Source organism: Erinaceus europaeus, chromosome 3, assembly GCF_950295315.1.
Source record: "Erinaceus europaeus chromosome 3, mEriEur2.1, whole genome shotgun sequence".
Lineage (NCBI taxonomy): Eukaryota > Metazoa > Chordata > Mammalia > Eulipotyphla > Erinaceidae > Erinaceus > Erinaceus europaeus.
Genome location: NC_080164.1, coordinates 45012042 through 45039144, shown reverse-complemented (window position 1 = coordinate 45039144; position 27103 = coordinate 45012042). Strand labels below are relative to the sequence as shown.

The 27103-nt window shown below is 45.4% G+C and overlaps 1 protein-coding gene and 1 non-coding gene across 18 annotated transcripts in view; one reads left to right on the top strand and one right to left on the bottom strand.

The window, feature by feature from the left end:
* Positions 1-7194: 7194 nt before the first annotated feature.
* The window catches only part of DYSF (dysferlin), a 272723-nt gene continuing 252814 nt past the window's right edge, over positions 7195-27103 (top strand). For 8 of the 17 annotated variants that reach the window (XM_060187117.1, XM_060187108.1, XM_060187115.1 and 5 more), the window contains exon 1: positions 21675-21899. In XM_060187117.1, coding sequence (XP_060043100.1) covers positions 21809-21899 — 91 coding nt within the window. In that variant the 5' untranslated portion in view covers positions 21675-21808. Of the gene's footprint in view, positions 7701-21674; positions 21900-21941; positions 22133-27103 lie in introns of those variants that run through there. The other 9 variants (XM_060187109.1, XM_060187107.1, XM_060187114.1 and 6 more) reach the window with 3 other exon arrangements.
* Positions 12527-12633, bottom strand: LOC132537859 (U6 spliceosomal RNA). Its single transcript, XR_009549282.1, has one exon. It is a non-coding gene; the product is annotated as a U6 spliceosomal RNA (small nuclear RNA).

The window sequence follows — 27103 nt, the reverse complement described above, 5'->3', positions numbered from 1 at the left end:
TAGTTAAAAAGAAAAGGGGGAATTGTTGGTATGCTTCACATTGGTTTGGTCTCACTCCCCCCACCTCTGGGAGATTTGGTTTAGCCCTTGCTAGTTTCAGGCTTTTCCCTTCTCCCTGTCCCCTACCCTATGTACTTCCTGAGTTCCACTCTGCCGCCGGAGGAGAAAGATAGAGGAGCACATGGTGTGGTGATTAGGTGTTGGACTGTTTGCCCGCTCATGAAGTTCGTGAATAAAGATTAAACTGCGTTCTCAGCTCAGCCGTGTGTTTCTGGTTGTCTGTTACCCGCCTGTGAAGCCAGCCTGGAGAAAACGACAGTGTCTCCCCAAGAATCAACAGGAGTCCTTTGGTGTAGTGAACTTCACAAGTTCTCTGGCTCACCTCTGCCATGGGATACTCAGAACATGCCTCCTCACACCTGCTTCCCCTCAGCATTGGCCCTACCTGCCCTCATCTTGCATATTTGCAGGGAGCCAACCATCACCAGGACCTAATTATTCCTCCAGGTGGGTTCTGAAACAGGTTTCCTCACTTTTGCTAAGGTTGATACATCCTAAGGTGTTGTGCCCTCTCCCAGAAGATGACATAATCACGCTCTGAAACCAGTTAAAATCCCTGTTGTGTCCTGAATTCACTATGTCACCTAAATTTGGATCTCCCTCTCCTTCAGAACCCTCATTCCTCATTATCCCTTCTTCTCCCTCTCTTTCTTCTGCTCCTCCTTATGGTCCCCCTTAAAAACATACTAGTTGAGGGGACTCGGGCTGTAGTGCAGAGTGTTAAGCGCAGGTGGCGCAAAGCACAAGGGCCAGCGTAAGAATCCCAGTTCAAGCCCCGGCTCCCCACCTGCAGGGGAGTCACTTCACAATCTGCAGGTGTCTGTCTTTCTCCTCCTCTCTCTGTCTCCCCCCTCCTCTCTCCATTTCTCTCTGTCCTATCCAACAACAACAACTTCAACAATAAAACAACAAGGGCAACAAAAGAGAATAAATAAATGAAATAAAATAAAAAACATATTAGTTGGGAGTTGGGTGGTAGTGCAGTGGGTTAAGTGTATGTGGTGCAAAGCGCAAGGACCAGTGTAAGTATCCTGGTTTGAGCTTCCAGCCCCCCACCTGCAGGGGAGTCGCTTCACAGGCAGTGAAGCAGGTCAGCAAGCATCTGTCTTTCTCTCCCCTTTCTGTCTTCTCCTCCTCTCTCCATTTCTCTCTGTCCTATCCAACAACAATGACATCAATAACAAAAAAATAATAACTACAACAATAAAACAACAAGGGCAACACAAGGGAAAAATAAATATTTAAAAACAAAAAAATATATACTAGTTTTTCTTTAACAAGTAGGCTGTGTGAGTCCCTAATCTATGACTTTTTCTCTTCAGGAGAGCAGATGAAATGACCAGAGTGTGACTGGGGTCTGTGGTTCTTGGCAAGCTTCACAGAGGTCTGCTTGAGTCTTTCTCTTCCTCCCCTCCTGCTCCCACTGTCCACATACAATCACCAACCTTCAGATAGTGATGTTCCTTTCTTTACTAGAAATCTCAGCTGTTCTATGATGAAATTAATTGACTTACATTGTTGTAATATTTGATTTCTGGGAGAGAGCCAACTTTCTGTGACTAAGTCATCATAGTTCTACCCCGGAAGTCTCTGACAAGTGGTTCTTTCCAAATCACTTTAGTCACACTATATTTGCAGACAGAATCTAGGTTCATCTTAGATCCAATTTTAGCACAGCTTTATAGCAGGTTCATGTTACTTTATACATCTGAATTGAGCCAAAATTTACTTTTAAAAATACACCATAATTTGGGTTTCCCCAAGACCAACAGGGTCTCTTGCACTTTTCCCCAATGGGCCTATATTTTACTCCTAAGTTGGTGCTCTTCTCTAAAACCATCTGCATTCAGAAAACCCTGTCAGTGTTGTTTAAATGAATGAATGAGTCAACTACTTCATCTAAGCCAAAACTTTCTTATAAATGTTTATCTATTATAATCAAATTCTACAGCAAAGGAAACTTGATCTACTCCATCTATTCTGAACAGTGACCCTCTAACTCCCTCTTCAAGTTGGCTTACCCTGCTGCCTACTGCCTTTTTTGCTGCTTAGGGCAGAATCGCCATCATCTTTCACCGTGATCGTCTGCTGGAGGTTTTTGTTTTGTTTTGTTTTTACTGTTGTAGTTATTACTGTTGTTGTTATTGATGTTGTCATTGTTGGATAGAACAGAGAGAAATGGAGAGAAGAGGGGAAGACAGAGAGGGAGAGAAAGATAGACACCTGCAGACCTGCTTCACTACCTGTGAAGCGACTCCCCTGTTAAGCGACTTCCCTGGTGGGGAGCCAGGGGCTCGAAATGGGATCCTTACACCAGTCCTTGCGCTTTGCGCCACCTGTGCTTAACTCGCTGTGCTACTGCCCGGACTCCCTGCTGGAGCTTTTAACTGATCTCTTTGCCTCCCATCTGGCACCTTGCACTTTATTATCCAGAAAGCATCCAGCTGAAGGTTTTGGAAAGTAAATTAGGTGCTGCCATCACTCTGGACTTCTAGACATTTATTTATTTATTTATTTATTTATTTATTTATTTATTTTAGTCTTCTGTCCGTTCCAGGTAATTCTCTCTAGCCCCACCTTCTTTAAGCTTTCATGTCACCCCATCTGCAACTCAGTCATGATGGTCCCATCCTCCCACCCCACTATTCTCAGTATGTTGATTTAAGAGCTTTCCCTTCCATCTCTCTAGAATACTCTTTTATTCGCTCTTACTATTCTGAACCTCAGTTTTCTGTAAAGAGAAATTTACTTTAGGATAGGTAGGTAGATAGATAACATTTCTTCTCCAGTCTATATAGTGTCAAGGACAGAACCAGGTAGAACCTGGGTCCTGAGCTCTACCTGACCAATTTTCTTAGCTACTTCACCGTTTTCTCTCTTCTTTGTCTTTCTTTTCTTTTTCTCTTTATATTTATTTATTTATTTAGATAAAAACAGAGAAATTGAGAGGGATGGAGGAGGTAGATGGGGAGGGGAGGGAGACATCTGAGGCATTGTTTCACTCTTCATGAGGTTCCCCTCTGAAAGTGGAGAGCCAGGGGCTTACACTGGGTCTCTGACCACCATAATGTGTGCACTAAACCAGGTGAACCACCAGCTGGTGCCCTATGAACTCTTTAAAAATCTTTTATTTAAATTATTTTATTGAGAAGGAGATACAGTGAGGAAGAGACAGAGACCAGAGTGATGCTCAGCTCTGGCTTATGATGGTGCTGGGGACTGAACCTGGGACTTTGGAGTCTCAGGCATGACAGTCTTTTGCACAACTATTACGCAACCTCCCTAGCCCACCTAATAAACCCCTGATTGATTGACTTTCAAATCTCATTGGCAATAGTTCTCACTGCCTCTGAAACTAGGTTTAGGCTCCCTGCCCTCTGCTTTCACATGCTTCCATTTTCTATCCTGATTGTACTTACCTGCTTGTTATGGTATGTGATTGGCCAGATTATTTGATAAGTGTCACCTTTTTTAATTTGTTCCTTCATATGTCTGTTTCTCTGTTTACATATGTCCCTATGCCCAAATTCCCTCTTGGGATTAGAACACCTGAAGACTTGAGTGGATATCTACATTAACATTCTTGTTTTAACTTGATCACCTTCTTAAAGGCTATTTCGGGGAGGGGGTAGATATCATAATGGTTATGCAAAGAGACTCTCATGCCTGAGGCTCCAAAGTCCCAGGTTCAGTCCCCCATAACCACCACAAACCAGAGCTGAGCAGTGCTCTGGTAAAAAAAAAAAAAAAAAAAAAAGCAAAAAACTATTTCCAGGGGCCAGGTGGTGGCGTACTGGGTTAGTGCATACTATGTGCTACCATGTGCAATCACCTAAATTCAAGCCCCCAGTCCCCACCAGGATTAGGGAAGCTTCATAAGTAGTAAAGCAGTGCTACAAATGTTTTTCTCCCTGTCTATCTTTCCTCCACTTTCAATTTCTCTCTGTTCTATCAATTATAAATAAATAAATAAATACTTGGGCCGGATGGTGGCTCACCTGGTTGAGCGCGCATGTTACAATGCTCAAGGGCCCAGGTTCGAGTCCCTGGTCCCCACCTGCAGGGGAAAACTTCACGAGTGGTGAAGCAGTGCTGTAGGTGTCTCTCTGTCTCTTTTCCTCCCTGTCCTCCCTCCCTTCTCAATTTTTGGCTATCTCTATCCAATAAAGATAATAAAAAAAGAAAAATAAATAAATACTTAAAAAAAAAAAAAGACTGGGAGATGGTGCAATGGATAAAACATTGGACTTTCAAGCATGAGGTCCCAAGTTCAATCCCCGGCAGCACATGCACTAGAGTAGTGTCTGGTTCTTTCTCTCTGTCTCTCTCTTCCTATCTTTCTCATTAATAAATAAGTAAAAAAAAAAAAGTAAGTAAAAAAAAATTTTTTAAAACAAGAGTATTTCCAAATACAGTCACATTCCTAACTGGGGATTTGAGTTCAACATATGAGTTTTGGGGAGGACAAAACTCAGGTCATAACCCAGGAACCGTGTGTCACTTCTGTTGAAGGTTGTGTCCCCATAACCGAGAAAGCATGTGACATATTGCAGGTTTGGATACATGCCTGTTGAATATACTTCTCTTGTTCTCCCTCTTCCCACGCCCCAATCATATGTTGCATTAGATGCAAAGAGAAGAACAGGCACCAATTACAGCAGGAGAGTTCTAAGTGACTACAGGTCATGTTTGCTATCCTGATCTTAACATTACAGACCTTTGGGGGAGTGTTGCTCTCTCCCAGCCCTGTCAGTACTGACCCTTCCTGCCCTGGGTGTGTGTGCCACCTGTTTGGGATAATGTCAGATGAGTTTTGCTGATGGCTGTGCACCCATCCAAAGGGCCCTCTTTAGAAGGTGAGTCACCCGACTGCTGTGAGCATTGATCTGCACTGCTCCCGGGAAGCAGTTTAGTACTATGTATTAGGACCTACAAAAAGCTAACACTGCCACTTGATAATTCCAAGGCTAGAGATCCAATCTGATGGACTAACAAAGGGGCACAAAAATTTTATATACAAAGTATACAAGCCCACTTCATATATAAAAATGATCTCTTGTGGTCTGGGAGGTGGCGCAGTGGATAAAGCATTGGATTCTCAACCATGAGGTCCTGAGTTCGATCCCCGACAGCACATGTACCAGAGTGATGTCTGGTTCTTTCTCTCCTCTTATCTTTCTCATGAATAAATAAATAAATTATTTTTTAAAAATGATCTCTTACATCCCCAGCATCACTATAAGTCAGAGCTGAGCAGTACCCTGATGAAACAACAAAACTTTTCAGTACTATAACGATGAGACACTGGGAACCACTTCTGTGTATAACAGTAGGAGAAACAATGACTCTAGGACCTTCATATGGCTGAAAAATATGTAGCCAGGAGGAAAAGATAGAAACAGTCTGGCTGAGGAAATGGATCAACCTGCCAGTGCCCCCTTCCAGCGGAGAAGCAATTACAGAAGTCAGACCTTCCACCTTCTGCACCCCATAAAGAATTTTGGTCCCTACTCCCAGAGGGCTAAGTGTTAAAGGAAGATGACCAGAGGGCTCCTGTAACCCCAACAGGAGTTTGGGACTATTAACATATGAATGACATCACCCTGAGGACTATTAACATATGAATGACACACAGAGAAGGGAATGTATAAAAGCAAGAACTTTGAGCATGTTGCTCTCTGGCTTTCCGGGAGGTGCTCCAGGTATCTGTCATGGCTCCTTCTCCTAGGAACTGAACATGTGTGACTCTGTTAGCTGGTAAACTTTTAGACCCCTCTACAGCTATGAGCAACCTTTACCATAGCTGATAATTATTTACCTTATAGACTGAACTTTTGATAACTATACTCAGACTTTATGGACCTAGAGTACTCTTAACCCTTCATGATAATTGCTTGTTTTGCCTCTTACCTGTTTCACCCTAATAAAGCTTGTGTTGTTTAAACCAGTTCCCGGGTCCCTGCTGTGAGTCCTTAGTTGCCTTGGGCCCCAAAAAACTACTTCTTAAGCTAAATAAAAACAGGCTCTGAACTCTAATTCCATCAGGGCCCCAAGAGAGAAGAGGAGAAAGAGAAACAGAGAGAGAGAGAAATAGAGGGAGAGGGACACTCAGAAATATAGGTGTGACTTAGAAAGGAAAAGAAGGCAGGACAGGAAAAAATAGTCAAATATATGTAAATATAGTTATAGAAACAAATATAAAGCGCAAGGATCCCAGTTGGAGCCCCCAGCTCCCTACCTGCAAGGGGGGTCGCTTCACAAGTGGTGAAGCAGTCTACAGGTGTCTGTCTCTCTCTCCCCCTCTGTCTTCCCCTCCTCCATTTCTCTCTGTCCTATACAACAACGACATCAGTAATAATAACTACAACAATAAAACATAACAAGGGCAACAAAAAGGGAATAAATAAATAAATATTAAAAAAAGAAAAATAATCAGGTGGTCTGTGAGGTGGCGCAGTGGATAAAGCATAAAGACTCAAGTATGAGGTCCTGAGTTCAATTCCTGGCATCATATGTACCAGAGTGATGTCTGGTTCTTTTCATCTCTTCTTTCTAAATAAATAAAATGTTAAAAAAGAAAAAATAGCCCATTATCTGTGATTTTGGGAGAACTAATGCAGTTTCCAATGGAGGGAACGGGGACACAGAACTCTGGTGGTGGGAACGATGGGGAATTATACCCGTTATCTTTTAATTTTGTAAATCAGTATTAAATCACTGATAAAAATTAAAAAAAGAAAAGCGACTGAAGAATTTTTAGTGATTCAACCGGATCGTTGCACATGGTGGTAATAATGTTCACTCAACGGGGTGCGCCACCATCCGGCCCCCAATACTACAACTTTCATCTATATAAATACACTCACGGGTGGGCGGATGGGGGAATGGTAAGAACTCCAATGTTAATACCATCTCCCTTTCCCCTCCCACCACTCCGCATTCAGACTCTTCATGCCTTTTATGTTAAAAAATAGCATATGTTGCTTTCACAGCCAGAAAAAGAGGACAGTTTTGAAGACACCCTGGACTGCGGGCCAGTGAGATCCCTCCACCGGAGCTTTCTTTATGCGGGAAGCACCGGCCCCCCGCCCGCCCGCGGATCCGGGAACCTGCTTCAGGGAGGTGCGTGACGCTGCCCCGGGGAGGCAGCAGGTCAGGGGAGGGGCCGAGCTGTCCTCCGGTGCTGTACGTACCCGGGGCCCAGAGGAGCCCTGGTCCAGCCTCGCGTCACTGCTGCCTGCCACCGCCCAGGCCGCTGTTCCACGGCCAGGTGCAGAATGCCGTGTCATTGGGAGAGTCTGCGGCCGGCGCATTGAGTTACAGCCCGGAGGAGCAGAAGCCCCGGCTCCTCGCGCGCCCTGGGTGTGAGCCGCTGCGGCGCAGACCCGGGGAGCCGCCCGCGGGAGGCAGCTCCACTGTCTTTCTCAGAGCCGCTGCCGAGCCGGCCCCCTCCGCCTGCCCCCTCCTGCCTCCCGGGCGAGCGCCCCCGAGCTGCGCCCCCGCCCCGAGCTGCGCCTCCCCGTGCCCCGGCGCCCCGGGCCTGCCCCGCGCCATGCTCAGGGTCTTCATCCTCTACGCGGAGAACGTCCACACCCCGGACGCCGATATCAGCGATGCCTACTGCTCAGCCGTGTTTGCAGGTAGGAGGGGCCCTGGCTCGCTCTCCACCCAGTGAATCCCGGGACCCTGAAAACCACACTCCTCGCCAAGGCTGACTTGGTCTGTGGCAAAGGGGACTCTAGAGGGAAATTGAGGCTGCGAGTGAGCGGCGCCCCTCCCCGGCCCTTGAAGCAGAGTCCGGGTGGGGCTGGGGGGGGGCGGGGCCGGCACTTGCTCTCACTAGGCTCCTGCAGCTCCAAAACGAGGTGTTTCTGCGTTGGGCTGGGGGAAGCGAAGCGCTGTGCTGACCGCTGTGTTCGCCTGGAAGGCCGGGTCCCAGACTATTTATAACCCAGTTCTATTCCCGCCTGGCCTGGCCCTGGCAGCCCTTCTTGGCCCTTGCTCTCTATTAGACACTGGGCTGGCAGGACAGCCACCACTGGGGCAGGGCCACTGCCCACTCATCTTACAGTTGGATCTTCCTTTGGGCACTTTTGGGAGAAAAATGTACTGAATAGATGGGTCCTTCCTTGAGCTGGGGAGCCTGACCCCCTGTTGCATTGCGACCTCCATATCTTCTGACTGAGCTTCTCCTGTGGGAGGTGAGGCTTGGACAAGCCAGAACTGTTGTCTACACAGCTGAGTACAGCCACAGTTGGGGAGCAGGACCTGGGGCTAAATCACCTTCCATGTGGATTCTCAGTCTATTACTCATCACACCCATTCTCCTCAGAAACCTGGCTTCTAATCTGCCCCCCCCCCCACAAGACTCCCAGAAACTGTAGCACCCGGCCTGCTTATATTCAGCTGAGCTTCCCTTGCAGTTTCACAAGTTCCTGAGCCTACCTATTCCCCGAGGGCCTGACTGCCAGTCTGTGCCCAGACCCAGGCTCATCGGACGCTCACTGGACACCTGCAGGTTTGCAGGAGTGGACTGTCTGAATGCCCGTTCATGCTCACAGCAGCACATACCTGTATGTCATATCAGGCCGTCCCTATCTATCTGTCTATCTACCTACCTATCTCTCCTGGGTGAGAGATCTGGGACTTCTGGAGAGGGGCTGATGATGTGTGTACCAGGAAGACAAAGAGGGCATGAGAGATGACATTCCAGCTTTTCCCCTCACAAGATGCTTCATGGATCCATCCTAGTCATTTTTTCCACAGCCATATCCAGAAATGTTCCCAAGCATGGTCAAGGGCACTAGTGGGCATTCCTTGCACTTCCCCCTGCATCCTCAGCTTTGGGCAGGACAGGCCAGGGCTCACTAACATGGTTCAGTTTATCTGAGAGCCCTGGACTCTGCCTTGCATAACACCAGGAGTACCAGTTATGCTGCAAATTTCTCTCTGCCTGAGGGGCTAGAGGGAGAGGATGCTGTGCAGTAGGAGGAGGAAGGGCACCCTCTGCATTAAGCAGCTGCTGCATAGGCTCCAGCACCACCACCAATTCATAGTCCCCCAGTGGGGGATTGAGCATATTGTGTGGTCAGCACTCTCTAGAGCTGTGTAGTATACAAATGAACCCCAAGAGGGGCCATCTTGGAGGCCTTGCCTTTGTTCTCAGTGGTTTTGTCTCCTCTGGAGATTTTTTTCTCTGCCTTACCTGCCCACACTCCCAATACACACACACACACACACACACCATACACACCTGATAACCAGTCCCCTGTCCCAAGACTGACATATTTGCTTCAGCTATTCACCATGGTCACCCTACTCAGAACTCTGAGCTGAGGTAGTAGTTAAGAATGAATGAGGAATAGAAAGCACTTCCTAACCTCAGAAAGGTTTTACCCACAGGAAACACCACTGGTGTGACTGCTCTCCTGTAGTCATTATTCTAGCCCCAAGTGATGCTCTCCCAGCCCTACCTGCTGGTTATGCATCTGCAGTCCTGCTTTCTGATCCTCCTTGTAGCCTAGCACCTTTGGATGGGCTTCCCCTTCCCTGGGGAGAAAAGAAGTACCTTGTCTGAGCTGATCATGGGTAGCCCCCCTGTAGGTGGAGGTGGCTGACTGGAACCCCTACTTTTAGTCATTGTGGTCACTGCTGGGCAGTCTTGGGGAATGCAGTCCCTCCTCCCCAGCCCTGGCCACATTCCACATCTAGCATTAGCCAAGCTCTTATCCCCATGTCCAAATTTGGCTTCCCTGCACATTCAGGCCTGCTCACCCTCCTTCTCCTTGTCAGGGTCAGGCTGGTGAATGACTACACAGAGGCGCTGGCCTCAGGAACAAAATTGCCTTTCTGGGAAGGCTTTCTATACCAGTTGGCCTGGATCTGGCCTTCCCATGTTCTGTAGGACCCATAAGTTTCTACTTCTGGCCATTTGATTCTAATAGCTCATAATAGCACCTTGTAACTTCCCCATTCAGGATAAATTCATTCAATACTTGCAGCTATTTTGTGAGGCCAAAAGACAAAGATATCATCCTCTTTACAGATAAGCAAATAGACACAGGGCTGTGCCAGGGCCCCTGGAAGTGACACAGTAGCCAAAGCACCTCCCTTCTCACTCACATGGATGTGAGCTCTGTTGTTCCCAGTGTCGATGGCTTATGAATAAGAAGTGCTTTGGAATACATACCATGTGCTGCCCACTCCCTGGCCACCCTGGGCTGGAGCCAGAGCAGGGGAGGGCTGTGCTTGGGGTACTCAGCACAGGGCTGAGTCAGAGTGGGTGGAGGGCAAGGCAGCAGGGACACAGAGTCAGACAAAAGACCAAAGGATGGAGGATTCTGATTCAAAGAATGTGTTTACCGTGAAGACAGAGAATGAACTTATTCAGCATGGAATGATGCACCGTTTGCAGATGCTGCCTCTTTAAAGTTCTATAACTCTCCTATGAAAGAGACATATTTAACTGAGTCAATGCTTGTTAGATGCTAGAATCCATTTCATAAGAGCAATGTAATACTAGGCACCGAAATGTAGAGGCTTAGCTCTCACCAACCATGTGTGACAACAACTATTATCACTCTGTTTCACAATTGAGCAAAGTGCAACACAAAGTAGCTAAGTTAGACACAGGGGAAGGAGTGGAGTCAGGGTTCCAGCACATGAGCATATAGTTTGGCCCTACAGTGTCAACTTTAACCACTCTACCATCTCTATCTGACTTAAGCTTTGTGATGTTTGTTTATTGTTTTTTTAGATACAAGCAATAGGTAAAGGACCAGGATTTGAACCCAGGTCTGACTTAATACCTTAAAGCCTCATCTCAGTGTGTATGCTGCCTCCTCACATCCTGCTGTGTTGCCCACTCACTCCCCTTCTCACCCAGGCACAGACTTCTTGCTCTCACTTCCTGACCTGCTGGGCTCTTTCTTGTCTTAGCTTTTCTGCATCAACTTCTCTGGTTTTCATGGGCCTGACCAGTCTCCAGCTGGCCTGGGATGCTCTCTGTAGGCATTTCCCACATACCACCTGACAAGCCTCTGGCAGGCTGCTTAGGTTGTGATAAGCAGAGGTCAGGATCCCAAGTCATGTGACACTGAGGACACAGTTTTCAGTGGGTATGACAAGGCACTCTGGGGTCTCCAGAAAGGGGGCTGCATAACCACGGGATCCAGTCTAGTACAAAGCTGAGGTGGAGAGGCTTAGGAGTGCAGGTAGCAGGCAAGCTTTGTCCCACTCCAGTGGGACAAAAGCATCATACAAGAGGGAGAGAAGGATGCTAGCTAAGATGATTGACTCTGCTTCAGATTTTGGGTTTGGAATCCTAGCTTTGTTATTTTCAAGCCGCATGCCTTTGAGAAAGTTGCTTCACCACCTTACATCTCAAGTTTGTTAAGTATAAAGTGCTACTCATAGTGCCTGCATTGCAGGGGTAGGTACCTCTGAAGAGTTTTTGTGTTAATTCACATAAAGGACTTTGACTTATGCCTGATACAAAATACATACCAACTATAACAACAATTATTATTTTAGTTAACATGTATTATACATACTAAAAAGTCACTGCACACATACAAGAAGCCATTTCTACCTTTTATACCTAATCAGTCCTATCATCAGCTCTGTCCATCCATTATCCTACCAGAGTAAGTACAAAGAACTGAGTAGTCATCCCCTCTGCCCCAGGGACTCGTGTTCTCTCTTCTTGGACTGGATTGCACAAGTGATAAAGTAACACACTATCCAAGTGAGCTATTTCACCAGCCCCAATTGTTATCTTTTAATGCCTTGATTTTTGTCACCTCACTCTCTCCTGGCCTCCATGGTTCCTGCTGAAAAGTCTAATGTGACTCTTTGCTATGCTGCCTTGATAAGTCACTTTATTCTATCTGTCCTCCTCCTCTTCTTCTTTTAAATACGTTTTATTGTAGATGGTTTTATTTTTTATTAATAAAAACTTTTATTATTTTTTATTCGATAGAACAGAGAGATACTGAGAAGAGGAGACAGAGAGGGACAAAGTGAGATACCTGCAGTACTGCTTCACCACTTGTGTGAGTTTCTGTCCTGCAGGTGGGGACTGAGGGCTTGAACTTGGATTTTGAGCATGATAACATGTGTGCTCAACCAGGTGTGGCACTGCCTGGGCCCTTCTTGTTCCTCTTCAACGCCTCCTTTAATTTTTTTATATTTATTTATTTATTTATTTATTTTCCCTTTTATTGCCCTTGTTGTTTTTATTGTTGTTGTAGTTATTATTGTTGTTGTTATTGAAGTCGTCATTGTTGGATAGGACAGAGAGAAATAGAGAGAGAAGGGGAAGATAGAGAGAGGGAGAGAAAGACAGACACCTGCAGACCTGCTTCACCGCTTGTGAAGCGACGCCCTGCAGGTGGAGAGTCGGGGTCTTGAACAGGATCCTTATGCCGGTCCCTGCGCTTCACATCTCGTCTCCTTCTCCTTTTTATTTAATATAAAATGCTTCGTGAATTTGTATGTTATCCTTGCACATGAGTCATGCTAATCTTTTCTGTATCATTCCAATTTTAGTGTATGTGCTATGAAAGTGAGCACACTTTCTTTTTCCTGGCAGTTTGCAAGCTTTTTCCTTGACTTTTGATAGTTTCACAGTGATGGGTTATGATGTACACTTATTTGGATCCAGAGATCTAGGAATTTCTCTGCTTCCTAAATATCTACATCTTGACCATTTATCCTAGATTAGGATATTTTTCTGCTCTTATTTCTTTGAATATGGCTCCTGTTCCTTTCTTTCTTTCTTTCTTTCTTTCTTTCTTTCTTTCTTTCTTTCTTCTTCTTCTGAAACTTCTATAATTTTGTTATTTGCTTTTCTAGTGGAGCCTTCAATCTCTCAAAAAGTTGTTTATCTTTTTTAAAATTTTTATATTACAGAATTACATGTTGACAGGGGGTTTGAATCCACACCACTGCCACCACCAGAGTTCTGAATCTTCACTCTCCCCACTGTAATCCACCACAGTTCCCCTAAAGTTGTAGACATGGGTCAACTATCTTCTCTACAAAAAGTTGTTTATCCTTTAAACTTTTATCTCCTCCTACTTTGAAGTCAAAGAATGTTATCATTTTGTCTTCTACTCCTGATATTCTCTCTTCTTTTAAAAAAAATTTTAAATTTTTTTTAATTGGGGAATTAATGTTTTACATTCAACAGTAAGTACAATAGTTTGTACATGCATAACATTCCCCAGTTTCGCATATAACAATACAACCCCCACTAGGTCCTCTGAATCCTTCCTGGACTTGTATTCTCCCCACCCACCCACCCCAGAGTCTTTTACTTTGGTGCAATACGCCAATTCCATTTCAGGTTCTACTTCTGTTTTCTTTTCTTTTCTTTTTTAAATTCTTTTATTATCTTTATTTATTGGACAGGGATAGCCAGAGATTGAGAGGAGTGGGGGAGATAGAGAGAGACATCTGCAGACCTGCTTCACCGCTCGTGAAGCTCTCTCCTACAGGTGGGGACCAGGGGTTTGAACCTGGGTCCTTGCGCACTGTAATGTGTGTGCTTATCCAGGTGCGCCACCGCCTGGTCCCACCCTGTTTTCTTTTCTGATCTTGTTTTTCAACTTCTGCCTGAGAGTGAGATCATTCCATATTCATCCTTCTGTTTCTGACTTATTTCACTCAACGTGATTTTTTCAAGGTCCATCCAAGATCAGCTGAAAACGGTAAAGTCACCATTTTTTACAGCTGAGTAGTATTCCATTGTGTATATGTACCACAACTTGCTCAGACACTCATCTGTTGTTGGACACCTGGGTTGCTTCCAGGTTTTGGCTATTACAAATTGTGCTGCCAAGAACATATGTGTAAACAGATCTTTTTGGATGGATATGTTGGGTTCCTTAGTATATATCCCCTGGAGAGGAATTGCAGGATCATAGGGTAGGTCCATTTCTAGCCTTCTGAGAGTTCTCCAGACTGTTCTCCACAGAGGTTGGACCAATTGACAGTCCCACCAGCAGTGTAGGAGGGTTCCTTTGACCCCACACCCTCTCCAGCATTTGCTGCTGTTACCTTTTCTGATGTATGACATTCTCACAGGAGTGAAGTGGTATCTCATTGTTGTCTTTATCTGCATTTCTCTGACAATCAGAGACTTGGAGCATTTTTTCATGTGTTTCTCAGCCTTTTGGATCTCTTCTGTGGTGAATATTCTGTCCATGTCCTCCCCCCATTTTTGGATGGGGTTATTTGTTGTCTTGTTGTTGAGTCTGGCAAGCTCTTTATATATGTTGGTTATTAAACTCTTATCTGATGTATGGCATGTTAAGATCTTCTCCCATTCTGTGAGGGGTCTCTTGGTTTGGGTAGTGGTTTCTTTTGCTGTGAAGAAGCTTTTTAATTTGATGTAGTCCCATAGGTTTATACTTGCCTTAGTCTTCTTTGTAATTGGATTCGTTTCATTGAAGATATCTTTAAAATGTATGTGGAAAAGAGTTCTGCCAATATTTTCCTCTAAGTATTCGATAGTTTGTGGTCTAACATCCAAGTCCTTGATCCACTTGGAATTTACTTTTCTATTTGGTGAAATACAGTGATTCAGTTTCATTCTTCTGCATGTTTCAACCCATTGTTTCCAACACCATTTGTTGAAGAGACTCTGTTTTCCCCATGTAATAGTCTGGGCCCCTTTGTCAAAGATTAGATGTCCATAGGTGTGGGGGCTCACTTCTGGGCTCTCAATTCTATTCCACTGGTCAGTGTGTCTATTCATGTTCCAGTACCAAGCAGTTTTGATGACAATGGCCCTATAATACAGTTTGCGATCTGGGAGTGTGATGCCTCCAGTTCTGTTCTTTTTTCTCAAGATTGTTTTGGCAATTCTAGGTCTTTTCTGGTTCCAGATAAACATTTGTAGCATTTGTTATATTCTTCTAAAAAATGTGCTTGGGATCTTGATGGGGATAACATTAAATTTGTAGATGGCTCTGGGTAGTATATTCATTTTGATGATGTTAATTCTACCAACCCATGAACATGGAATATCTTTCCACTTCTTTGTGTCTTTTTCAATTTCCTTGAGTAGTGACTCATAATTTTCAGTATACAAGTCTTTCACTTCTTTGGTTGGGTTTACTCCTAGATATTTTATTGTTTTTGTTGCTATAGTAAAAGGAATTAATTTCTGGATTTCAATTTCTTCTAGCTTAGTGTTTGCATAGAGGAATGCCACTGACTTTTGAATGTTAATTTTATAGCCTGACACTTTACTGTATTGCCTGATGATTTCCAAAAGCTTCTTGCTGGATTCCTTAGGTTTTTCTGTATATACTATCATGTCATCTGCAAATAAGGAGAGTTTGACATCTTTTCTTCCAATCTGTATCCCTTTAATTCCTTGCTCCTGCCTGATTGCTATGGCAAGAACTTCCAACACTATGTTGAATAGTAATGGTGATAGTGGGCAGCCCTGTCTAGTACCTGATCTGAGTGGAAATGCTTCCAGTTTTTCACTATTGAGTATGATGTTGGCTGTAGGTTTGCTATATATAGACTCCACTATCTTGAGGAATTTTCCATCTATTCCCATTTTTTGTAGTGTTTTGATCATAAAGGGATGTTGTATTTTGTCAAAGGCTTTCTCTGCATCTATGGATATGACCATGTGGTTTTTGGTCTTGCTTTTGTTGATGTGGTGGGTCACATTGATTGATTTATGTATATTAAACCAACCTTGCATGCCTGGGATAAACCCCACTTAGCCATGATGAACAATCTTTTGAATATACTGCTGTGTCCGGTTTGCTAGAATTTTGTTCAATGTTTTAGCATCTATGTTCATCAGAGATATTGGTCTGTAGTTTTCTTTTTTGGTTGTGTCCCTGTCTGCTTTTGGTATCATAGTGATGTTAGCTTCATAGAAGATGGCAGGGAGTATTCTAATGTCTTCAGTCTTCTGGAAGACTTTTAAAAGTAGAGGTATTAGTTCTTCTTTGAAGGTTTTGTAGAATTCATTTGTAAAACCATCTGGTCCAGGACTTTTATTTTTGGGGAGATTTTTGATAACTGTTTTAATTTCATTAGGTGTGATGGGCCTGTTCATGTTATCCACTTCCTCTTGACTTAGTTTTGGAAGTTGGTAGGTATCTAGGAAATCTTCCATTTCTTCCAGGTTCTCTAGCTTGGTGGCGTATAGTTGTTCATAGAAGCCTCACATGATATGTTGAGTTTCTTTGGTGTCTGTTGTGATATCTCCTCTCTCATTTACTATACGATTTTTTTGGGTCTTCTCCCTTTTTTGCTTTGTGAGTCTGGCTAAAGGTTTGTCGATTTTGTTCATTCTTTCAAATAACCAACATTTACTTTCATTGATCTTTTGTATGGTTTTCTTATTCTCAATGTTATTTATTTCTGCCCTAACTTTAGTGATTTCTGTCCTTCTGGTTGCTTTAGGGTTCCTTTGTTGTTCTTCTTCTAGGTCTTTACGATGTGCAATCAGGCTGTTTATTTGTGCTTTTTCTTGTTTCCTAATGTGTGCTTGTATAGCTATGAACTTCCCTCTCAGGACTGCCTTAGCTGTGTCCCAAATATTTTGATAGCTTGTGTCTTCATTTTCATTTCAGTCTCGAAACATTTTGATTTCTTCCTTGATTTCCTCTTTGACCCAGAAGTCGTTACGAAGTGTACTGTTGAGCTTCCACATTTTGGGACTATTACTAATCTTTTGTTGATTGTTAAGTGTTAGTTTAATTCCATTGTGGTCTGAGAAGATGCTTGGGATGATTTCAATGCTCTTGAATTTGCTGATGCTGTCTTTGTGTCTAATATATGGTCTATCCTTGAGAATAACCCACGTGGATTTGAGTAAAATGTGTATTCCAGTTTCTTAGGATGAATGACTCTGAAAATGTCCAGTAGTTCTAGTTTATCTATCTCTTCATTTAGCTCCCTTATGTCTTTATTGATTTTCTGCCTGGATGATCTGTCAAGTTGAGAGAGTGGGGTGTTGAAGTCCCCTACTATTGCTGTGTTGCTGTTAATATATTGCTGTAGCTCTTTCAGTAGATGTTTGATGTATTCAGATGGCTTCTCATTGGGTGCATAGATGTTAATAATTGTTAAGTCCTCTTGATTGACTGATCCTCTGAGCATTAAGTATTGTCCACTCCTATCTTTTTCAATCTTATCTATTTTAAAGTCTATCGTGTCAGATATGAGAATAGCTGTTCCTGCCCTTTTTTGTGGGCCATTGGCCTGTATGATAGTTTTCCATCCTTTCACTTTAAGTCTGTGTTTGTCTTGTTGAGTTAGGTGGGTTTCCTGTAGACAGCATGTTGTTGGGTTGTGTTTTCAGATCCATCTTCCTACTCTGTGTCTTTTAATAGGTGAATTCAGGCTATTGACATTTATTGATATCAAAGATTGAAGATATTTTAATGCCATTCTTGTAGAGTTTTAGAGTGTTCTGATATATGTGCTATTTATGATGGTCTGACTGTTTATAGAAGACCTTTCAGAAGTTCTTTCAGGGCAGGCTTGGTGATAGTTGATTCCTTCAACTGTTGCTTGTCTGAGAAGGTTTTTATGCCTCCATCTAGTCTGAATGACAGTCTAGCAGGATATAGTATTCTTGGCTGAAAGCCTTTCTCATTGAGCACTTGATAGATATCTTGCCATTCTCTTCTGGCCTGTAGTGTTTGTGTGTAATATTCTCTCTTCTATGTGGATAAGCCTACTTCCTTGATTTACTTTTTTGAGACTGGAATGCATCCAGTGTTCTTCATAACCTATAGCTCAGTTTTCATCGTTTCTATTCTCTTATTGAGTGAATATTTGAGATCATGGATTTCTTTCTTTATCCATTTGTCTATATTATAAACTGAGTGCTTTGTGTATCCTTGAATTTTCTGACAATGTATTTCTTTTCTTTTTTATTTTATTTTATTATTATATTTTTGTTACCAGAACACTGCTCACCTCTGGCTTATGGTGGTGCAGGGGAATAAATTGGGACTTTGGAGCCTCAGGTATAAGAGTCTGTTTGCATAACCATTATGCTATCTACCCTCCGCCCTTGACAATGCACTTCTTAAATTCTTTCTCTGATAGTTTTTCTGGATCTTTATCATTAAGTGTATGAGTAATACATTACTTTTCCAGAACTGGTATTTTCCTAGTTCTTTGTTAAAAATAACGATTTATTTTTATTTCTTACATATGAAAGACAGGAGAGAGAGGAAAAGAAGCCAGAACACCACTCTGGTACATGTGGAGCCAGGGCTATGTTCTACTAATTGGGCCATTTGCCCAGCAGCTATTTCCCTATTTTTTTTTTTTTTTCTTCCAGAGCACTGCTCAACTCTTGCTTATGGTGGTGATGGTGACTGAACCTGGGAGCTTTGATGCCTCTAGCATGAAGGGCTTATTTATTTATTTATTTATTTATTTATTTATTTATTTTGGCTAGGGCACCCCGCACTAGGAATCCACTGCTCCTGGAGGCCATTTCCCCCCATTTTGTTGCCCTTGTTGTTGCCCTTGTAGTTGTTATTGTTGTTATAGCTGTCATCATTGTTGGATAGGACAGAGAGAAATCAAGAGAGAAGGGGAAGACAGAGAGGAGGAGAGAAAAATAGACAGACACCTGCAGACACCACTTGTGAAGCGCCCCCCTTTTCCCCCAGCAGGTGGGGAGCTAGGGGCTCCAACGGGGTTCCTTGAGCCGGTCCTTGAGCTTTGTGCCATGTGCGCTTAACCTGCTGCACTATCGACCAGCCCCCCATGATAGGCTTTTTGCATGACCATTATATCTCCCTGGTCCTGTTTTCCTAGTTTGCTCATCTCTTTTGGTTTCTACTGTTGGTCTGCAGGTGGTGCTGTGTTCTCCTTTGTATGTGAGTTGGGGAGGAGAGGAGTTTTAAAGAAATGATGTCCCTTAAACAGAGCCCTGGCTTCTTTCCAGAAATCCTGAAAGTGGGAACTTTACTGTGAGGTCAAAGTCACTTATGCCACCTGCAGGGCAATCTGACGCTATTCACCTGACTCTGTGGCAGGTGGGGCACCTTAGAGTTTGGTTGGCTTCCTTGCTGCTATAAGGATACAATGTTTAGTTCCTTGGCTCCTCAGTATGGTGTTCACTCAAGAACCTGTGGATTTTACAGCTCTAAATATCAGTTTCTTAAGCCATGTGGTTTTTGAGTAATTCCACATGGGGCCCCTTAAGTCTATTGCTTGGATTTGGAGCAATTGCAAACGTGGCACTTAGCAGCAGTGCAGTGCTGTGTCTGTACTTGAGATTTTTTTTCTCTCACTCCTTGCCCCCCCCACTGCTGTCCACATTTTCAATCATCAACTTTCAGACAGTGATGTTTCTTTCTTTTTAATTTAATTTAATTTAATTTAATTTATTTATTACTGAGAGGAGTAGGAGGAGAGGTAAAGAACCACATGTCACTCTGGTACATGTGCTGCTGGGGATTGAACTTGGGACCTCACGCTTGAGAGTCCATCACCTTATCCAATGCACCATCTCCTGGACTACAGTGACATTTCTTTCTTTACCAGAAATCCCAGCTGTAATATTATTAAATTCATTAGGATATTCTGGGAGAGTTATCTTTCAATGAAGACACACAGAGAGAGGGGTAAAGAGAGACACCTACAGCACTGCATCTCTATTGGTGAAGGTTCTTTCCCCCCTGCAAGTGGGGTGGGGGAAGGCATGTTCAACACCACCCACCTTCTTTTCTCTTCTCTTCATTTTTCTGTCTTTACAACTCTGATTTATGGTATTGCCAGGGATTTAGCCTGGGACTTTCAAGCTTAGGCATTAAAGTAATTTTTTTTTGTCTCCAGGGTCAGTTCCTGTATTTTCCTTTTTTTTTTTTTTCTTGTTGGATAGGACAGAGAGAAATTGAAAGAGGAGGGGAAAATAGAGAGGGGGAAGAGAAAGATAGACACCTGCAGAGCTGCTCCACCGCTTGTGAACTGATCCCCCAGCAGGTGGGGAAGGTTGAATTGGGATTCTTGTACCAGTCCCTGCACCCTTCTTCTTCTTCTTCTTCTTCTTCTTCTTCTTCTTCTTCTTCTTCTTCTTCTTCTTCTTCTTCTTCTTCTTCTTCTTCTTCTCCTCCTTCTCCTTCTCCTTCTCCTTCTCCTTCTCCTTCTCCTTCTTCTTCCTCTTCTTCTTCTTCTTCTTCTTCTTCCTCTTCCTCTTCCCCTTCTCCTTCTCCTTCTCCTTCTCCTTCTTTAATATTTATTTATTTATTTTCCCTTTTTGTTGCCCTTGTTGTTTTTTTCATTGTTGTTGTTATTGATGTTATTGTATAGGACACACAGAGAGAAATAGAGAGAGGAGGGGAAGACAGAGAGGGGGAGAGAAAGATAAGACACCTGCAGACCTGAATCACCGCTTGTGGTGGGGAGCCGCAGTCCCTGCACTTTTTACTATGTGTCCTTAACCCAGTGCGCCACCGCCGGGCTCCCAAAGTAATTTTGAGTAACCATTATACTATTTCCCCAAACTAATACTAATACTTTCTGTGCTTCCCGCCCCCTCCCCCCTTGAGGACTGGCAAAAGACGGTGTCTGTGAAGGGACTGATGGTCCTGTGGAGCTGAGTTTGTTTAGGTGTGAAGTGATGTCTACTGGTCTTCAATGCCTCCAGGTGCCTTCACCCTGGGTCATGTCCCTACTGCCTGTCACAGGGACTCCAGACCCAGGACTACCACCCCAGAGACCAGAGGAGGATCAGAGGCAGTCTGGTCCCTGGGGCCCGGCCTCCTGGAGAAGAAGATGTAGACCAGAGAGGAGAGGACCAGCTCTAGGCTTCTGGATAAATAAAAGAGGAGGGGAGGAGAGTGGAGACTGTGGGAGATGGATGAGTATAACTAGTTATTAGTCCCAGTGTGGAAGTTAGGGAAATGAGGTGAGAGGGGTACTAGGGTACTGTGCTTGGTGCTGAGTGTCAGGGTACAGAGGAGAGAAGTCCGGGCCCCTGTGTTCTGGAAGGCAGCAGCAGGACGGGAGAAGTGAGCGCTCACGCTCCTGGCACTGCTCCCACTGGCGGGCCAGGAGCCCTGGACTTCCATGGTGGTGCGGGTGACCCGGCAGGGAGCGGAATGGGCAGTGGAGACTCAGGACAGTTTGGACATGGGCCTCTGCCTCTGGGGGAGGTTCTGAGGCGGGCTCGTAAGGGCTCGAGTCCCGGGGCTGCGGCGCACTGGCTCCCGCGCGGCCCCTGGACGTGCGGGGCGGGCCAGGGCGCAGACACGCTCGTCCCCGCGGCCCCGGCTCGCCTCCGCCAGCTGCGCTCGCTCCCCTCGGTCGGCAGGCTGCTGGGCCGCGCGCCGCGGAAGGAGGTGTCCTGTGCTCCGGGGGTCCGCGCTCCCAGCGCCTGGTCTGCTGGAGGGCCGGGGAATCCCGGGGGGCTGGGGGCGCAGGGCTCCCACGAGCAGCACCAGCCCCACCACGTCTTCCCCTGCAGCTGCGCGCCCGCGTCAGGGGCGCCGCCTTTCCCTGCGGGTCCCGCGGGACGGGAGGGGCTCGGGCGCCCCCACAGCGCGGCCTGCCCCCACCCCGACCCTGGACCGCCCCGCCCTGCCCCGCCCGGCCGGGCCTGAGGGGAGGGTCCGGCCCGTGGTGTCCGGTGTCCTCCGCAAGGCCTCTCGCTGGTGCCGCCCGCTGCTCCGCCGAGGGGCGACCGAGGGAGGCGAGTGCTTGCTGGGTGCCCGCGTCTCCGAGCGCCCCGGGCCGCTGAACCATGCTCTCCTGCCTGCTGGTGAGGGCCAGCAACCTGCCCAGCGCCAAGAAGGACCGGCGCCCCGACCCGGTCTCCAGCTTGACTTTCCGAGGTGAGCGTCCCCGCCGCCGCGCTGGTGCGCCCGCGCCCTCGGGCTCTGGGCCGATGTCCCCGCGCTCCTCCCGCCTCCTCTACCCCGCAGCTTCCCGCGCCGGGCTCAGACTCCACCGGCCTTACCTCCTCTGCCCGCACGGTCACAAATCTCAGCCTCGTTTTCTGCGGGAGGAGGCAAACGCACAACAGATGTCCCAGAGCTTTGTAATCTTGGAAAATTGAACGTACCATGTATGTTGTCCTTGCTTAAGACCATTGCCTAGAAGGAAGGGGGGGGGGGCGAGCCTTTAACGGGTAGCTGCAGTGAGGGTGGATTGGAAGATGGTTGTTTATGAGGGAGAGGGAATCAGAATTACTCAGACATTAGCTGTGTAGATGGTATGACAGTTATGTTGGTCATTCATTCATTCATTCATTCGACCATCCTTATCGAACACTGGCCGCCATCAACTTAGTTTCAGTTGGTAGGAAGAGGAACAGCAGAGGAGGGATATGACTTTAATATAAAGACTTTTGAGATGTGTCAAGAAACTTAAAGATCCTGAGTGCCTACAGGTGGTGTCCACCCCATTAGTTCCCCTCCTTCTCCATTCCAAGGCAGACATTCCATCGGGAGGTGTCCCAGGAGGAGGAAAGGGAAAAGGAAGAATCTGTCAAATTTAAGGGAAGGAACAATGGCCGTGAGTCAGGACTCTCTGGTCCTGCCAAGAAAGATAAATAAGGAGAGGAGAGAAGGGTTTTCCTCTTACCAAGAGGCATATCCTGTGATTCTGTGAAATTTAAAAATAAGTGTGTCTCGAAATATGGTCAAACATGGAAGGAAAAGAGACCGGTGTTTTCATGAGGCTTGAAAACAGGGAGGCACCAATTAGGTCAGACCTGCCATCCCCATGTGTTTCCCTCCCAAGTACCCCCAAGTAATAACAGTAGGTGAAAGATTCAGCTTAGCAAAGTGAGACTGATGTGTAACATTTATTCCTTGTTATGGGACAGTTTAAGTAGAGAGAGAGCCACCATAGTGCTGCTTAGCTTTGACTTATGGTGGTGCTGGGGGTTAAACCTGGAACCTTTAGGGCCTTAGGCATGAGTTGTTTTTTTCTCCTCCCTCATCTTTCTTTCTTTCTTTCTTAGCCAGAGCATTGGTCAGCTTTGGTGTATGGTGGTGGTGGGGGTGATGGTGGTGGGACTGGTGGTGGATTGAACCTGGGATTTTGGATCCTCAGACATGAAAGTCTTTTTGCATAATTTAACCTCTCCACCTTCCCTCCCCCATGAGAGTCTTTTGCATAACATTATGCTATCTCCTCCTCAGCTTTCATTTCATTTTATTTTATTTATTTAATTTTCTTTCCTTTTTGTTGCCCTTGTTGTTTATCGTTGTTGTTGTTATTATTGCTATTGCTGTTGGGTAGGACGGAGAGAAATTGAGAGGGGAGGGGAAGACAGAGAGGAGCAGAGAAAGACAGACACCTGCAGACCTGCTTCACTGCCTGTGAAGCCAACCCTCTGTAGGTGGGGAGCCGGGGCCTCGAACCGGGGTCCTTACTCCAGTCCTTGTGCTCTGTGCTGTGTGCGCTTAACCTTCAAGATAACTGTTGCTAATAATCCATCAGAGTCTGCCTGGACAGAATCATACCTTCCTGCCCCTTCCTCTCTTAAAGCTTTATTTTTGTAGGAGTGGCTTGGATCTAGGTTTAAAAAAAATGAGAGAGGAAAAAAAAAGAGAAAAAAAATCTAAACTTCAGAGGCACGCAGTCAGGGTTGAGGAGCCTTGAACCCAGCCCCTTTGCTGACAGCTGGGACTGTGCCCTGATTGCATAGAAGCCAGCCAGCCCCTGTGCCTACCCAAATGCATACACTCACTGTCCCCACTCCTTGCAGTTGCTCCCTGGCATTCCAGCCTAGGGTGTAATTTCAGGACCTGCATCCCAAAATAGACTATGAGCTGGGGAAGGATCCAGGGCATTCCCCCCCCCCCCCATCTCAGGGCTTCAGGATAGAAAATGTTAGTGAAGGCCTGCAAAGTAGCTCACTGCTTTGTAGTGCACTGCTTTGTCATGTGTGTGACCCAAGTTTGAGTCTGACCCCCACAACTTTGGAAGAAGCTTCAGTGCCTATGAATCCACTGCTCTTGGAGGCCATTTTTTTCCCCATTTTTGTTGCCATTGTTGTTGTTATTATTGTTATTGTTGTTGCTGGACAGGACAGAGAAATGGAGAGAGGAGGGGAAGACAGAGAGGGGGAGAGAAAGATAGACACCTGTAGACCTGCTTCATAGCTTGTGAAACGGACCCCTGGCCTCCTCCCTTTGCCTATATTAATGACTGAAACTACCATGAGTACGTGGGCCATTGTAGGAAATTTGAGCAGTCATCAGCCCTGCCCGTTCTACCCGTTAATGTGTTTATTTATATCCCATTGTTTACACACTTGACTCAGTGAACAATTTTTTTCTTTTTTAAAATTATAATAATTATTCTTTATTGCTACCAGGGTTATTGCTGGGGCTGGGTGCCTGCATTGTGAATCCTCTGCTCCCAGTGGCCTTCTCTTCTCTTTTCTTTTCTTCCCTTCTCTTTTCTTTTCTCTTCCCTTCTTTTCTTTCTATTTTATTTGACAGGATAGAGAGAAATTGAGAGAGGAGGGAGAGATAGAAAGGTAGAGATTGGGCCAGGTGGTGGTGCACCTGGTTAAGCAAACACATTACAGTGCTCAAGGACCTGAGTTCAAGTCCCTGGTCCCCACCTGCAGGGGAAAAGCTTCACGAGTGGTGAAGCAGGGCTGCAGGTGTCTCTCCGTCTCTCTCCCTCCCTCTCTCCCCCTCCCTTTTCAATTTCTCTGTCTCTATCCAATAACAAGTAAATATTTTTTAAAAAGGGACGAAAGTAGATATTTGTTTCATGCTTGCAAAGAAGCATCCTCCCTGCAGTTGGGGATGGGGTGGGGGTTTGAACCTGGATCCTCGTGCATGGTAATATGTGCGCTCAGCCGGGTGTGCCAACACGTGCTCCCAGTGAACAAATATTTACAGAGCACTTCCTGTGTGCTGGGTGCTGTTTGAGGCACTAAGGGTCAGTGCAAGAGCAACACCAGGCCCTTGTTCCTTTGGAACAGCACCTTATTTTCATGTAGGTTGACTCTTCCTAGTCTCCATTTGATGATTTATTTTTTAATTTTTTTTTAACCATATGTCCCCATGTTTGGACATAAAACCAGGAATCTTTACTGTCCTTTCCTGTCCCTGATGCCAGATCCTCTTCTCCTCCTTCTAGACTTTTTTTTTTCTTTTTGCCTTCAGGGTTATAGCTGGGGTTTGGTTCCTACACTACAAATCCACTGCTCCTGGAGGCCATTTGTTGCCATAGTTGTTATTATTATTGTTGTTGTTGGGTAGGATTGAGAGAAGTGGAGAGATAAGGGGGAGACAGTGAGGGGGAGAGAAATAGACACCTGCAGACCTGCTCCACCACTTATGAAGCGACACTCTTGCAAGTGGGGATCTGGGGGCTCGAACCAGGATCCTTAGGCTGGTGCTTTTGCTTCATGCCACGTGCACATAACCTGCTGTGCTACTGCCTGGCCCTCCTCTCTAGACTTTTGACTGGAATCTGGGGGGAATTATAGAACCTTCAAAGACAGAGAAGCAGCAGTGACTCATCAGTGTGGGGAAGGTGGTTGACAGGGCCACTGGAATCTCTAAATATGACCTTTTGCACATTTGAGGTCATGTCACAGCATTGAAAATAGCCTTACACGGGGGCTGGGCGGTGGCACACCTGATGAAGCACACATAGTACTAACTGCAGGGACTTATGCAAGGACCCAGGTTCAAGTCCCCACTCCACACCTGCAGGGGGACACTTCACAAACGGCAAAGCAGGTTTGGAGGTTTCTATCTTTCTCTCTCCTTTTTTTTTTTAATTTAATTTAATTTAATTTATTCCCTTTTGTTGCCCTTGTTGTTTTATTGTTGTAGTTATTATTGATGTCGTTGTTGTTGGATAGGACAGAGAGAAATGGAGAGAGGAGGGGAAGACAGAGAGGGGGAGAGAAAGACAGACACCTGCAGACCTGCTTCACCACCTGTGAAGGGACCTGCCTGCAGGTGGGGAGCCAGGGGCTCGAACCGGGATCCTGACGCCGGTCCTTGAGCTTAGCGCCACCTGTGCTTAACCCACTGCGCTACAGCCTGACTCCCTTTTTTTTTTTTTTTTTTTTTTTATAACCAGAGCACTGTTCAGCTCTGGCTTATGGTGGTGTGGGGAATTGAACCTGGAACTTTGGAGTCTCAGCATGAGTGTGTTTGAATTACCATTTTGCTATGTATCATCCACCTTCTCTCTCCCTCTCTATCTCCCCCTCTACTCTTAAGTTCTCTCTGACCTACTCAATAAAATGGGAAAAAAATAGCTACCAGGAGTTGTGGATTCATAGTGCCAGCACTGAGCCCCGGGGTTGGGGGTGGGGAAGGAAAAGAAAAGAAATCAGCTCTACACACTTTTTTTTTTCTGTGAACATAATATATACTAAATGTCACAGTATATGTCGCAGGAAGGGATAGGGCAAAAGAACTAAATCATTCCACATGCTGAATAAGTTAGCAATTTGATAGCTGTCCTCCATGAATCTTTTTTCCTTTAAAAAAAGCTGATTTTAGTTGTGAAATTTAATGCAAAGTAGAGCACATAACGTGATATGTAAATGCGCGCTTTCATGCAGCGGCTCTAGACTGAGGACAGTGTTGTTCCTTGGTGGACATTTATTTATTTTTTTAATTAATTTATTTCCGTTTTGTTGCTCTTGTTATTATTGTTGTTGATGTCGTTGTTGGATAGGACAGAGAGAAATGGAGAGAGGAGGGGAAGACAGAGGGGGAAAGATAGACACCTCTGCAGGTGCACCTGCTTCACCACCTGCGAAGCAACTCCCCTGCAGGTGGGGAGCCAGGGACTTGAACCAGGATCCTTATGCCGGTCCTTGTGCTTTGCGCCACGTGCGCTTAACCCGCTGTGCTATCAACCGACTCCCATCGGTGGACATTTGTAAACGTCTGAAGACATTCTGGGTTGTGATCACTGCATTTAGGGGAGGGGTGCTACTGTCATCTAGTGGGTAGAGGCAGGGCTGTGAGTAGACCTGCTAAAGTATGCAGAACAGCTCCCACAACAAAGCATCACCCAGTGTAAGTATGCTCAGTGCTAG